This window comes from Phyllostomus discolor, chromosome 12 (assembly GCF_004126475.2).
Source record: "Phyllostomus discolor isolate MPI-MPIP mPhyDis1 chromosome 12, mPhyDis1.pri.v3, whole genome shotgun sequence".
In the NCBI taxonomy this organism is placed as follows: Eukaryota; Metazoa; Chordata; class Mammalia; order Chiroptera; family Phyllostomidae; genus Phyllostomus; species Phyllostomus discolor.
This window is the reverse complement of record NC_040914.2, coordinates 36,361,421-36,375,940: the sequence shown is the minus strand read 5'-3', so window position 1 is coordinate 36,375,940 and position 14,520 is coordinate 36,361,421. Positions and strand designations below refer to the sequence as shown.

Below are 14,520 nucleotides of genomic sequence, written 5' to 3'. Positions count from 1 at the left end.
AATCAAATCTACACTGAAAGATCGTTTTGTGCAACAGTTTCTTGAGGGTGACCAGCCCGGCCCCTGGCACAGTCCACACCTTCCTCAAAGATGCAGAACTGGAAGGAAGACCTACCAGGGGTGTCCGAGCTTATGGCGTCTTGGGGCCACACTGGAAGGAGAGTTGGCTTGGGTCGCACATTAAATACACACACACTAACATAAACCGATGAGCAAAAGGAAGGTTTTAAGTAGATTTACGATTTTGTGTTGGGCCGCATTCACAGCCCTCCTGGGTCACAGGCGCCCCGCGGGCCACAGGTTGGACACCCCTGAACCCTCACTGGCCTGGCCCTCATTTCCCTGTTCGAAGTCTCCGGCTCACCAGGAGGTGACCCGTGCTGCCCCGGGACCCACGCCATCCAGTGCAGTGGACACACGCCCAGGCACGGCCCACAGGCCCCGTCTCACCTCGACCTGCGAGCCGTATTTTATCTCGTACATCAGGATCAGCCCGTTGGGATTCTCGGGTTCCGGCCACTTCAGGAAGATGGAGTTCTCAGGCCTCGGCTCCCAGGTCACCGGCCCGGGAATGTCGTCTGCTCCTTCTGTGTGACGATGTAAACACGCGATAAGTCGGATCCCAGTCCCCCGGCAGGGGCACCAGCGCTGGGCTGGCCTCCGAGCGCCCTCCCCCCAATCCAGGACCAAGGACGGTGACCACACGAAGTCCCTGAGAGCTGGCGGCTGCCACACAGCAGGGGTTTTGGAGTCGGAGCGATCGAATGTCCTGGACGTCTCCATGCAGAAGGCCCACGGTCCAGGCATGTCCCGCTGTCCCCAGCAGGAAAGGGAACCGGCACCTCCCCCCTCCCTCAAGATGGTGGGCGGCTGTCTGAGTGGCAGGCAGCTTGTAACTCGCAAGGGGACGGTGAGACCAAACCAGCGGGCCCTAAGGCTACTCCAGGAGTTGACCTCATTGAGGAGTGAGGGTCACTCTGAATCAAGGCTGCTCGCTGGGGATTTCCCTGGATCTGAGAGACTCGCGAGGGACTGGGCACATTTTCCACACGTGACGAAAAGGGCCACGAACATGTGTGCTGAGAACCAAGAAGGAGAAGGAAACTTGACCTTGGGGCAAGCTCCCTGCTCTTGAAACTTTATACAGAGAGACTGGGATGGGAGTGAGGGCGCCATGAGTGGACTCCACACCCTGGAGCTGCGGGTCTGCCAGGCTGCCTACAGACGGGCACCCATTCTTTAATTGGCTGGATCACGCCGTACCTGCAGGCATGGTCCTCGCAAAGACAAAGTTGGAGGCACTGCAGCCCAGCTTCTCGGCCTCGTGGTTGCAGCTGTGGATGTCGATGCGGTACAGGGTGAAAGGCCGCAGGTTGGAAATGACCGTTCTCTCCTTATTGTCCACTCTGGCCTCGAAGAACGGGTACTCCGTCTCCGGCTCCTCCAGCTCTGTGACATTATAGGTGTCCGGCATCGTGCTGTTTCGGATTCGGCTGGACATGGTGGTGTTGGCAATTTGCCCGAGGTCTCTCCGCTTCCTCTCGGGTCTGCGAGGGAGAGACAAACTTGGCTTGTACGTGCCTCCACCTTTTCTGTCTCGTGTGTGACTCAGAGTAACAGAGAGAAGAGGAAAACCTTAACCTTGGAATAGAAGCAGCTATTCCGCCCTCTTGGCTAAGAACCAACGACCAGTAAGGGGATTGCCTCCTTCGCTACTACTTGGCTCGCTCTCCGCTGCACACCTCCGAGTCGGCACACAGACCGCGCCCCGGCACCCAGGGAGCTTCCCCGAGTGTGTATCTCATGGCAGCATCCAGGGGTCGCATCAGGACTGTGCCACCTGGCCCACGGACCTCACGGTTAAGCACCAAAGGGCACCGGCCTGCTAGGCACACAGATTTATCAGGCGGTGAGGTGTGCGGCGTCGGCTCAGAGAGATGGGGCAGGGAGGGGTCAGAGGCTTGTGGTGGTGGCTTCTTTGAGCCCCTCTGACTACGGGGAAGAGCACAGACGCCAGCAGGGAGCATGGCCCGCACCCTGGACCCTCCCCTCTGAAGTTCCTGCTGACCCCACTCCTCCGAGGCCCCAGGGCCTGTATTTTTCACATCCCCAGCTTTGCCACCTGGCGACAGTGACCACCTGTGGCCTCCCCAAGGCCTGGCCCTGGGGCAGGGGCAGGGTTGCTGTCACGGATTTGAGTAGGGCTTGGAGTGACAGCTCCAAAAACAAAGACAGTGAAAAGAGCTGCGTGAAGTCACTGAGGGGAGCCGGTCCCCACCCAAAAAGGCAGAAGAGGTGGTCAGAGAAGCCGGAGGGGTGACCCTTCTGAGGGCCGTGTGGCTGAGAGGCAGCTGCCGGGGGCCCCACAGCACAAGCCCTGAGCCCCCTTTCTTCCAGGGCTCCCCGGGTCCCGGAGGAACCAGGGCGACTGGGTTCTGCCCCGAGGCCGCCGACCTGGAACTCCCAGGACGGAGAGACAGCAGTGGAGCCCGCCCGCAGCCCCAGCCGGGACGCGCTCCCACAGACGCCGCGGGCACCTGGGCACGAAGATGGAGTTGTGCAGGAAGTTCTCGAAGACCTTGCGGTACTCGGCCTCCTCCTTCTCGGCCTGCTTCTCCGCCTCGGTCTTGGGGCAGGCGCAGCACGGCCCCTTCTCGCCCCCGCACACCTCAGTCTTGGGGTTCTCCGTCACCTCCTCGATGTCGATGGTGCCGTCGGCGTACTTCCGGATGGGGATTTTGTCTGCTTGGAGAGGAGAGGCCCCCAAGAGTGGGGGTGAAGGCCCAGCTCTCCCGCAGCAGCAGCAGCAGCGAGGGGGCCGTGAGCCGTCCCCCCCCGCCCGCAGCCTGCGTCCCGTCAGGGCGTGGCCCCCACACCTGCCAGCCTTACCTTTGGAGCAGTAATTGTGCCGGTACAGGTAGCTGTCCTGGGGCTGCTGCTGCCACCGGACGATGTAGTAGCTCAGGTTGCCGTTGGGCAGTGACGGCGGGTTCCACTTCACGATCAGCTGAGAGGAGGAGTTGGACGCCGAGAGAACGTCCAGGGGGATGGAAGGAACTGGAAGGGGGGACGAAAGACAATCAGGAAGCGGAGCGGGCCCAGGACCCAGGTACGCAAGGCGACCCGACCAGAAGCCCACAGCTCGGCCTGGGCGGGGAGCCGGAGGGGAGCCCGGAAATGCAGGGTGAAGACGGAGCCTGGTTGCAGAGCATCCACAGTGTGCATCCCGCTGCCGACGCCCCCCCCCCCCTTTGTGAAATCTATTTCCAGGCAATCTCAACGACAACGAACACCACTGAGCTGCATGGGGGCACCCCAGGGTGAGGGGGACGATCTCCCCTCGACGGCCAATGCAAACACCGCGGTTTTCTCATCCGGTACAACTGCCATCCTGTGGAGTGGTCACCCCCGGCGAGTGGGGAAACCGAGCCACCCGCTTGTCCGCTGAGATTTCTAAATCTCTGATTCAAATGGCAAGAAGCCAGAACGAAAGGGGGAAGTCAAAAGGGCTGGAGACAGACAAACAGAGACAGAGAGACAGAGACAGAGAGAGATAGAGACAGGCAGATAGCAAGAGAGAGAGAGGCAAAGGGAGAGAGACAGACAGACACATAGGAAGACAGAGAAAGAGAGAGACAGAGAGAGGGACAGAGAGAGACAGGGACAGAGAGAGAAAGAGACAGAGAGAGACAAAGAGAAGGAGAGAGAGAGGGACAGAGAGAGACAGAGAGAGACAGAGAGAAGGAGAGAGACAGAAAGAGAGACAGAGACATAGGAAGACAGAGAAAGAGAGACAAAGAGAAGGAGAGAGAGCAAGACAGACAGGGAGAGACAGAGACAGAGAGAGACAGAGAGAGATAGAGAGAAAGAGAGAGACAGAGAGAAGAAGAGAGACAGAGAGACAGAGAGAGAGACAGACACATAGGAAGACAGAGAAAGAGAGACAGAGAGAAGGAGAGAGAGCAAGACAGACAGACAGGAAGAGAGAGACAAAGACAGAGAGAGACAGAGACAGAGAGAGACAGAGAGAAGAAGAGAGGGAGAGAGAGGGAGAGAGACAGAGAGAGAAACAGACAGACAGAGACTGACAGGGCGCGAGCGCACTGCTGCAGCAGAGTGGCCGGCGAGGCCGGGGCGGCGGGACGGCGCCGCCGGTACCTGAGGCGTTGGTGCGGATGTACAGGATCTCGCTCTTGGCCCCGCGGATGTGGTCGTTCTCCACCATGGTGAGGGTCACGGCCTTCACGTACACCGCGTACTGCGTCCAGGGCTTCAGCCCGTGCAGCAGGATGCCCGGCTCCATGTCCTTGTTGGAGGGCAGGTCCACGTCCACCATGTTCCAGCTGTTGGAGCCGCAGGCGTCCTGGCCGTCGTACTCCGTCACGTTTTTGAAGGGCCTGCAAGGCAAACCGGCGCGGCTCAGGGCCTGGGGTCGGGCCCTGACCTCGAGGCGCTCGGAAACCCTCCCTGGGGGCCTCGCACATTCCATAACGGAAATCCTAAATAAAAAAAGTAATCCATTCAATTAAAAAATGTTTTGATCCTCCAAGGACGTGCTTACTAATGTTAGAGAGAACAGACTGGGCGGGGAAGGAGAGAGAGAGAGACATCAGCCAGCTGCTTCCTGTACGCGCCCTGACCAGGGATCGAACCCATAACCTTTTGGTGTGCGGGACCACGGTCCAAGCAACTGAGCCTCCTGGCCAGGGCCGCATTCCACCCTTTATGGACTAATACGACCGAGCAACTGGACTCCAGGCTTCACCACAGTTACACCGAGCTGCCGAATCGGATCTGCAGCTTCAGAAGAGCGGGGTCTGCAGTCCCTGGGGTTGGCAGCGCTGCTCCATCAGCATGCACACGAAAGCGGCTTTTCTTGCTTCCGAAATGGCGTGTTTTTTTCACCATTAAGGAAAAACAAGCATAGTCATTTAGTGCCAACCTCAGCCATTGATAAAGAAAAACTTTTGGAGAACGGTGACTTTGCTACGGAAAAACCGCTTCTAAAGCACAGCTCCCCAAATCTGATTTGCTCACGAGCATTTCTGATTGCTTAAGTGCCGTGTGATACTCAAATGTTTTGATCCCAGATTGTCTCAGAAAGCAGCATCGGCTCGCTGGTGAAATTCCCCGCTGACGTTGCCGAAGCCACGGCAGGCTACCCAAGGGAACAGAGGGTGTGTGGAGGCTCAGGGCTGGGCCGAAATCAGCCTGCCATCCACTGAAAGGGCTGGACGGCTGCTGGCCCCTGCCATCGTGGCCAAAGGCCCTGAGCGACCTCTGTATACAGGGACAGGTACACCTCTCGGGCCACTTCTGTCACTGCCAGCAGGGGACAGGGGACCAGGTCCTGCCCTTGGCGGTTCTGGTCCCAGCTCTGGGGAGGCCAAGCAGCCGGGAACGGACCTGCGGCACCAACGTGGGACCTGGGCCAGGACGGGGACTAAGCAGGCTGGGGAACCACCCAGGCGCAGGAGACAAACAGAGGAAGAGGGACTGACAACTGCCATCTGGAGGGATGAGTCACCACAGCTCCAGCAGGCGGCTGTCCCCTGAAGGCACCAGACGGGCCCCAGCAGGTTCTGGGAGAAGTCACGAAAGGTTCGAGACCTCTCCCTCCCCCTCCCCCGCCCCCTTGAGTGGAGGGCCCAGGACCTCGGGAAGGTCCCATGGGTAAAGGGACAGAAGTCAGACACGACCCTTCCCTGGGGGCCACCTCCACGGGAGCCGACCATCCCGCAGGGCGTCCCCGGCGTAGGGGTCACCGGGCAGCAAAGTGACATTCCAACCCCGTCCTCCATCCAGCTTACGACTATGTGGACTGACCTAATCCGCTGAGAAACCAGCTTTTTCCTTTGGATTTATTTTATTCAGCCGCCCCTCCCCATGGAAGCTAATGCTTCCCCCGTTGGGGCTGTCATGGCGGCAGCGACAGACAGCACCTGACTGCAGGGGGAGGAGGGGGGCACTGAGGATGGAGCTCGGACTCCCCCACCCCCCGTCCCGCCGACGGCATGCAGGACTCACGCCTCCTTGTAGTAGACAGTGAAGCTGATGAGGTCCCGGTAGTCCGGGGGCCGGTACCGGTGCCACGTTATGATGATGCGGTTCTTCCAGGTGTTGGTGGAGGTGAAGTGCAGCACGTCGCTCTCACCTGGGGCGCGGAGGGAGGCACGTCCGTGAGTGACAGGCAGGGTGCCCTGCCCCCGCACGTGTCTGAGAGGCCACCTGGCCTGCGCGGGGCGTGCTGACCGAGGCCCTTCCTGGACCTCCTGGGGCCTCCTTACTTCTACCGGGGACTCAGGTCCAGGGAGGGGCAGAAGCAGGCTTACGGTTGTAAGCGCGCACAACACGGTTTCTGCTTGTACTGTTGCTTATTAGTTATCGTACTGTGTTCCATCCAGGCTGCAAACCTACTTTTGCCCCTGCCTGCATTTCCCCACACGTAGCTCCCAGGGGCTCCTTCCCTCGTCTCGGTGCACTTGGTGCAGGCGTGAACTTGTGTGTGACTCTTAACCTGAAGGAGAAGGACCTCCTGGCTGAGTGAGGTGGCCTTACTTCCTGCGGACCCCTCAGCCTGGGCTCCCTCAGGGGCCTGGGCAGGTGCGGGCGGGCCTGAAGCCGGGTGCACTCTGGCACGTGAGGGCCCCTGTTCTGCGCCTGTGCGACCAGCAAGGACAGGGGGCAGACCAGGTGTGCCACAGAGGGGACTCTGCTCAGCAGGCACTTGGCGGCACGTGGGAGGGACCCAGGAGCTCCCTGGAGGCCTCCAGCTCGCAGACACAGGACAGGGACACGTCAGGTGCCGAGAAGCACAGCTGCACCTCACGGAGTTTCCTGTGCTCCGTGTGAGGCGAGCCTTTGCTCTGTCTTGCTCTTGCGACCAGACTGAAACCTGGATGGGGACCGGAGCCAGGTGGATGACCTCCCCCTCCCGGGACCCAAAGCTCTCCTGGGAAGTGTCCTTTGTCCCCTGTGTCTGCCTGAATCCCCCACTCCGGCTCTGGCAGGGGCTAAAGGCAGTGGAAAAATAACGAAACACGTGGGACGGAGACGAGCGACATGTGGCAGTTCCCACTAAGGTGTCACGTAGGCAGAAGACAGTTTTGTTTCTGAAGGAAAGGAAACGGCTCCTGGACACGTGGCCCGACAGGTCGTACGGACTGAGTCCGAGGAGGAAAACACTAATGAACCCCGACACGCTCAAGGTGTCGGCGAGGAGGGTGTGACTGGGGCGAGCAGCAGGGCCGAGGCGGGGAGCGCGGGCGGGACTGCTGGCTGGAAACACGCGCCCCAGCTGTGTGTCAGGTGTCTTTGCCCTGGAAACCGTTCCCGAGCAACCCGGGTGTCTGCTCGGGGAGTCCGGACGCCAGCAGCCCAGGCCTGTGTCCAGTGCAGGTCATTTCACAGGCCCCCCTCCCGCTGCAAGTGTGTGCACACACACGTGTGTGTGTGTGCGTGTGTGAAAATAGCCCTTGAGCGTGTAAATGACTTGTTTTTCTTAATACCCTGCCCCAGTTAAAACTTGAGGGTGGGGAGTGGTCGAGGGTACGGGGGGCCCAATGGCTGGTGACGGAAGATGGTCCGACTTGGGTGGTGGGCCCACATACTCCCACCGTCACGCAGCACAGAAATGTGACACGGAATCTATGTGACCCCATCCCCCAGTGTCACCCCACTAAATTACAGAAAAGAGAAAATGTTGGGGGGGTGACAATGTCCTTTTTCAGCCCCCCGCAGCCCCACAGCACGGCCACTGTTCTGCAGCAGCGTCATAGTCGGGGCCGGGTGGGAAGGAGAGGGAGGCCCCGCTGCCCCCCCGAGAGGGAGTGTGGTGGGAGCCCCGTGCACACGCAGTGAGCAGTGGGTCCTGGGAGCACGGCTGTCCAACCGCAGCACCAACCCCCTGCCGGACGGTCAGCACTCTCACACGGCCGCCGAGGGAGAGTCACAGACACAAGCCATCACACACACCTGCCCCGCCAATGACTCGAAGATGCACGCGTTGTGAGTGAGGGCACAGGAGGAGCCCCCGGGGCAGCGAGGGGGCACCGCAGACGGAAGGCCCGGACCCGAAGGGCGCCGCCCCCCCCCCGTGCTGGGGCTGGGGGGGGGGGGGGGGGGTTCGCACGCGTCCACTCACAGGAGGCCCTCTCTCCGTTGTTCCTGGTGTTTATGTCCCCTTTGCTCTGGCGCCCTTTGGTCCCCGTCACCTCCTCCATGCGGTAGATTTCGGAGACGCACAGCTTGGGGTTGAAGGCGAAGTACATCTTGCCCGCCTTGATGGTCAGGTTGCGGTGGTCCCAGTCCCACAGCTGCTGCAGGTTCTGGTTGTCAAGGACGTAGAAGGAGTAGTTCCTACGAGCAAGAGACCGGCGTGAGCGCCCCTGGACCCCTCTTCCGTTCACCGTCCACCCAGGCCCGCCGGCCACCCTCCAGGGCCTCCGTGCGGCTCCGGGCTGCGCAGCCTTTGCCACGGGTGGGGGGTCGCTGGAGGAAGGGGCGTACTGGGCAGAATGGGGCAGAGAGGACAAAAAATTGGGACAACTGTAACAGCACAATCAATGGAATATTATTTGTAAAAAAAGAGCGGGCAGTTACCCTGAACCATGGCAGTAGTAACAGGGTCAAGGGCAGCATACTGAGATCGACAAGATGCCAACTGCACGACCTCTATTACCAACAGAGAACGAGTCTCCCAGCCCAGCAGGTTCCCCGAATCCTTCCCCAGAACCGCCTGTGGCTCTCTCTGCCGGTGCAGAGCGTGTTCAATGCACTGGAAATCCGTCCACGGGAGAACAGACATGCTCCGCTGCTCACTCGGAACGGCTCACACGCCGGCCACCGGACACCTGCCCTGATCCTCGGGACGCCCTCCCATCCCGCCGCCGTCGGCAGCGTGGGGTGGACAAGGCCAGAGGCTGGGACAGGAGGCAGGCTCGGTGGTGGGCCCGCCCGGGCCTGCTCTCTCCTGCAGACTCGCCCCGGCCTGAAAACCCTCAGCTTCCGCCCCTGGAGAAGATGGGGGAGGAGAAACCGTCCCCCGCTGGGCAGCCCCCTGGGCCATCCATCCAGGTGAGAGAGACTCGGGATCCAACATGGTTCAGGGAGCTCGCAGCTGCTTTTCAGGGTGCTGGGCCCCATCCCTGGGGTTTCTGATCAGCAGGCCTGCGTGGGCCAAGAACCTGCATTTCACACCGGCACCCGGGGGTGCTGATGCTGTCGGTCCAGGAGCACTGGCGGACAAGCGCCAGTCTATTGGACGCTGAGTGCGGCGAGAGGGCCTGGGGTCCCAAGGTGTCCACGCTAAATGTGGGTGCTGCCCCAGTGGTGCACAAAAGCAGCAGACCCACTGTCCGCTGAAGGGCAAATGTGGGGACAGCTAGCAGTGGCCACAGCAGCCTCCCCTCCGTCTCGGGAGGCTGGGGCCCTCAGGTCCTCGCTCACACGCATGGAGGACACGTGCACAGGTGCAAACAGAGCCTCCTATTTTAGGCCCCCTTCTTGCCCCCGGAGTGTTTCTGGGTCTGAAGGACCCTGCCAGGTCGGGCTGCTCCCTGGTTCCTGAGTGGGCCCCACGGGGCAGCATCCCCTTGTCTGGGCCGGGACTGAGGACCCACCGCCCAGGGCCCACTGCTGTCTCCACCCAGGAGGAGGCTCCTTTTCAAGTAAACCGATTTCCCCAGCAGGGAACAGAACCATGCCGAAAATACCTTCTAAACAAAACATGCTTCTCCCCACGGGAGGGAGCGTGCGTTCTAATCAGGAGTTTGACACATTGAGTGGCAGGCACACGGAAATTCTGTGTGTGTGATTAACTGCTTTGAAAAGCAAGATATCTTTTTACAGTAAACACAAACATTTTTTTACAGCGCAGAGAAGGCCGGGGGCCAGGATACGAGCAGCAATTAAAACCCAGGCGTTACGCAGCCCGCCTGTGTAAGTAACGGGGAGAAATGAACCAGGAGCCCTGGTTAAATAATCACCAAGGCATTTCTTGAGCTGCCTGTCAACACCAGCTTGTTTTTCCGCCCCGGCTTCCCCCGGCTTCCTCCCCGATTAGAGGAGAATGAAGAGATAGCAAAGGCAGAGGCTCGCCCGCATGCCTTTAACGCACACACTCGCGCACACTCGCACACACACGCATGTGCACGCACACTTCAATCTTCACTGTTTCCTAAAGGAACTGTCTAGACAGTTGGTTACTCAGTAAGTGGGATCTCCTCGTTGTGTCTACTGCCTTTCCATCCAGGGAGAGTGTTTTTAAAAATGCAGTCGCTGGTTTATTTTCCTGTAGCCTGCCCAGGCTCCGTGATGCCTGGGTGCTGGAGATGCGAGAGGCTCGGTGGCTGAAGCACAAGGACCTATGACAGCACCGACTACACCCCAGGCTGCTGCGTGCGAACGAGAGCCGAGTTCCTGCGGCTGGTGAGGACACCGCAGGAGGAGACGACCTGTTGACGTGAGGACCTGTTGTTGCTGGAGGGCTTGGCTCCCAGCTTTCTCGGTGCTGCAGAAAAACGTGTGCTTCTGCCCGGGGCGGGCCCCCTCCGCCACGCTGCAGACGAACCGAGGCGGGCGGGCGCGGCTGGGTTCTCCCCGAGGATGTCTTGTGTGTTATCTGCACGGATCTCCGAATGCCCCGCACGCTCGGCTGTTTCCTCTGTGGCTCCGGTCTCGGGGCCGTCTGACGGCCAAGGTATTCCCCCATCACCCCTTCGCCACCTGTGCCCGTGATGGGCAGGAAGGACGGAGAAGCACCAGGAAGGCAAAGGACCGTCTGCAGAGTGTGGAGAAGCCAGCCTGGGTCCAGGATTCGGAGAATGGCATTGGGAATCCAAGGATCAGGGTCTGCACGCGTCATCCCCTCTGTTTACTAAGCAACAACTGTAGGCAAAGTATTTATTCGGCTTCTCCTGGGCTGAGACAAAAGGCACTGAGCTCGTGGTCCCCAGCTCAGAGGGCGGGGGGGAAGGGACCCCCTTTCCAGCCCCTGCTGACAATTGGAAGAAAATCTGCAGTGCACACAAATCCTGCTTTCCTTTCTCAGAAGAGACCACCGCCTCTTTCCGGCAGCCTCTAGGGGGCGTCAGAGCCCAGCACACGGGGCTGTCTCCAGCCTCCCAGCAATCTGCAATGCACCCAGGATTCTGCCTTTTCACAGATGCTGCCTCCAACCCGTCAGCACCCGGCTGCTTTGCACCCCGTCCAAATGGCCCCCACACCCAACGTCCACACCCACCCTGGGGTCCCAGCAAGGCGGGGATTTGCATTAGAGTGGCACTAGGCACCAAGCGTGCTCAGGACCGTGTCCGCTTTGAGTGGTTTTCCAACAGTTTTACCGAGGAACAATTCACCTCCCCCGAATTTGCCCATTACAAATGCAGGTTCCGTGAGTTGCGCTGAATTTGTTACAGGCAGTGCGAACCGTCCTCACGAGGCAGTGTCAGACCATGGCCACCACACCCCTGTTCCCTCCTCGTTGCCGGAGGTGGGTCCCTCTCCGCCAGCCGCCCCCCAGCCGTCACCGATCCGCTGTCTGTCTCTGTCGAGCGAGCAATGAATAACACGTCTGTGGACGTTCACATAACAAGTCCTGTGTGCCTGTGTGGACACGCTCTCCTGTCTCTAGGTAGCTCCTGGGTAGAGCCTGAAAGTGCTGAGTCACAGGGTTGACGGTGTGTTTCTGAGAAAGTCCCAGAGAAGAGTTCAGGGTGCAGCCCTATGGCAACCTGATCTAGAGTTGCAAGAAGCAGGAGGAAGCACTGAGGGGCTGCACGATCGGGGGTTGGGGGGGGACGAGGGAGCAGAGAGAGGCCTCAGCGCATCCACGAGTCTCAGGGCCTGTTACCCACCAGCTCCACCGGCTTGTACTGTTTCAGGGTACAACCCCCAACTGTTGCTCAGTGGCAACAATAACAACAATGATAAAAATCTGAAATTTGGCCCTGGCCAGGTAGCGCAGTCAGCTGGAGCCTCATCCTGATAAGTCAAGGTTGTAGGTTCAATCCCCGGTCAAGGCACATACAAAAAGCAACCAATGAATGCATAAGTAAGTGGAACAACAAATCACTGTGTTTTTTTTCTTCCTCTCTCAAAAAAAAATCTATCAATGAATTTTTCTTAAGTATGAAACATTAACTGCTTACTTATCTGATGCCATCAGAAAATAGGGTTGTCCAGATAAAGGAATGGTCCACAAAATGGTGACTTTCTCTATTCTATTCAAGGCCTTACCAATGAGCCATCTTACAGAAATCTCATACGTGTGCACTACAAAATCTGGTTCCCACATAAAGAGCAGAAAAAAACCTTGATTTCCTTAATGTCCGAGGCATTATTACTCTGGAAACACAGAGTGAGTGAGTGAGGTCCTCGGGGAAACCCTGGCCACCGCTGGAGTTCTCAGGGACAAACCGAGGACCACCTGATGCCGCCAGGGCCCTGCTCCCTGCTCCCCACTCTGCCCCGCTGTCTGCTCCAGGGCGACTCTGCTGCAGCGCAGGTCAGCAGCCTGTAGGTCAGCTCCCCCCCGAGTGCAGGCTCATCCTGCTCCAGGACACCGTTTGCACTGAGTGTTCCGGACGGGGTCTGGGCTGCTGGGGACACTTCTGGGGACAGACCTCAGCGCCGGTTTGAAAGCCCAGGCTGCCAGGCAGGATGGCTCTCAGCAGTGTGCACCTCTCCGCTCGCCATCTAAACCATCAGCTACAGGCCTGGCCGGTGTGGCTCAGCTGGCTGGAGTGTTGTCCTGTACACAGAAAGGCTGTGGGTTCGATCCCCGGTCGGGGTGCACGTATGGGAGACGACCAATCAACGTTTCTCTCTCACATGGATGTTTCTCCCTCTCCCCCTGCCCCACCTTCCTCCCTCTCTAAAAGCGATGAAAAAAAAATGTCCTCCGGTGAGGATTACAACAAACAAACAAACGAAAACAGCTGCAAAACTTTCTTCCTGTCAAACCACAGGAAAGCACCTGTTTATGGCTATGAGGGGTTCGAGAAAAATCGTACTGGAGGCCAAGTGTGGCGAGGAAATATCCAGGAACAGAAACCGAAGTGCTTCGGGGATATGCACGTGAGGAAGACCAGGAGACAGCAGCGGTTGGTTTCCAGTCCTGGCGGCACCTTGAAATGACCGTGGCATCTTCAGGGAAGCAGTGAGGCCTGGACCCCACCCCCAGAGTCCACCGTGGGTCTCAGGAATTCCGAGAAGCTCCCCAGATGATTCCAGCGTGCAGCAAACTTTGGGAACCACTGGAAGAGAAGCTAGCTTGGCTTATGACCAAAAAAAAAGCGTGCAGAAATGAAATGTCCCAAAATGTCATTTCCAGACAGCGCCGCTACCGCTCCTCTGAGTCGAACGCGGGGACTGCTTTCCAGTACCCGCTGAACCACACCCCCCCACGCCGGGGCGCAGAACCCCTTACGTAATTCCGATGCCACCTGCCTCTCCGGCAGCGTCTGCCAAACAGGCCCCAGGATGCCCGGGCTTGCCGCCTCTGCTCCGGCTGCCCCGTCCTGAACGGCGGCCCGTCACCCTCTGTGTTCGCACTGTCTCCGGAAAGCCTTCAGGGCCACGTCTTCTAAGAAGCCTGTCTAATCATCTTCATCTGATAGCGGGCTCCTTTTTTTTTTTTTTTTTTCCACACTCTTGGCACGTTCCCTCTCTTACCCTCGCAGCGTCTCGCAAGTTCTGCCTTGTACTTATCTCCCGATCGTATTTCTTTCTTCTCTTGCTCTCTCCCGCTCTCCCCTGCTTGTGGGGAAGGGCTGGACGGAGCTCCCTCCCCAAGTCGAGAAGGAGACGCAAGGACGCACGTTGTGGCTGCTGCCTGCCCCGGCCCGCACGCAGCTGTGGGGCGGTCATCACATCACAGGGGAGGATGCCTGTTCGGCCGCGGGCGTAGAAGGCAGGTGAGCGAACCCTCGCTGGCGCCCTCACTAAAGAGAGACCCCCCGCCACCCCAAGAAGCAGTACCCAGAGAGAAAAGGCTGGAAACCCAGCATTGTCAGGAGATATGGGTTACTCATCAGCAACAGGTTGGGAAAACCCGAGGTCCACCTGCCCTCCCCTCACCTAAAGCGCTAACGCCAGGCAGGGGGCCAGAGCTTACCTGCGCTCGGAAGTGTCCCCAACACCTGAGTCACGACAGGTGTCCTTAAAGAGGCCCCACTGGGACTTCAGGTTTTAGACCAGTGTCAGATCATGAGACGTACCATAAACATTCTTGCATATAAAAACCAGACTTTTGTTTTCAGGTTCACTTACGTGTATAACACTTTCAGCGAACACGCACCGAAAAGGTGATCACGTCATGTACTAATCGCTAATGAAAGTTAATTAAACGCCCCTCTCAGCTTTCCATGTCTATCATGTGCTCAGCGCGTGGGGGGGGAGGGGGGGAAATGTGTACCCTTCAGCAGCAGGGAAACTCACAGATATCGGTCTGCCTGAGAAAAAGCGCTCACCGCCAGCAGGGAGCCCAGAAATCTGAAACTGCTTGGGGAAGGGGGAAAA

At 58.9% G+C, this 14,520-nt stretch overlaps 1 protein-coding gene across 2 annotated transcripts in view; it reads right to left on the bottom strand.

Annotated features, from left to right (window-relative positions):
* IGF1R (insulin like growth factor 1 receptor) overlaps positions 1-14,520 on the bottom strand; it is a 221,020-nt gene that overhangs the window by 22,273 nt on the left and 184,227 nt on the right. The window contains exons 6-12 of one of the 2 annotated variants that reach the window (XM_036012979.1): positions 8,144-8,358; positions 6,028-6,154; positions 4,159-4,397; positions 2,890-3,057; positions 2,538-2,745; positions 1,264-1,547; positions 451-587 (exon numbers count right to left, since the gene is read on the bottom strand). In XM_036012979.1, coding sequence (XP_035868872.1) covers positions 451-587; positions 1,264-1,547; positions 2,538-2,745; positions 2,890-3,057; positions 4,159-4,397; positions 6,028-6,154; positions 8,144-8,358 — 1,378 coding nt within the window. The remainder of the gene's footprint in view (positions 1-450; positions 588-1,263; positions 1,548-2,537; positions 2,746-2,889; positions 3,058-4,158; positions 4,398-6,027; positions 6,155-8,143; positions 8,359-14,520) is intronic. The other variant, XM_028502246.2, reaches the window with a different exon arrangement.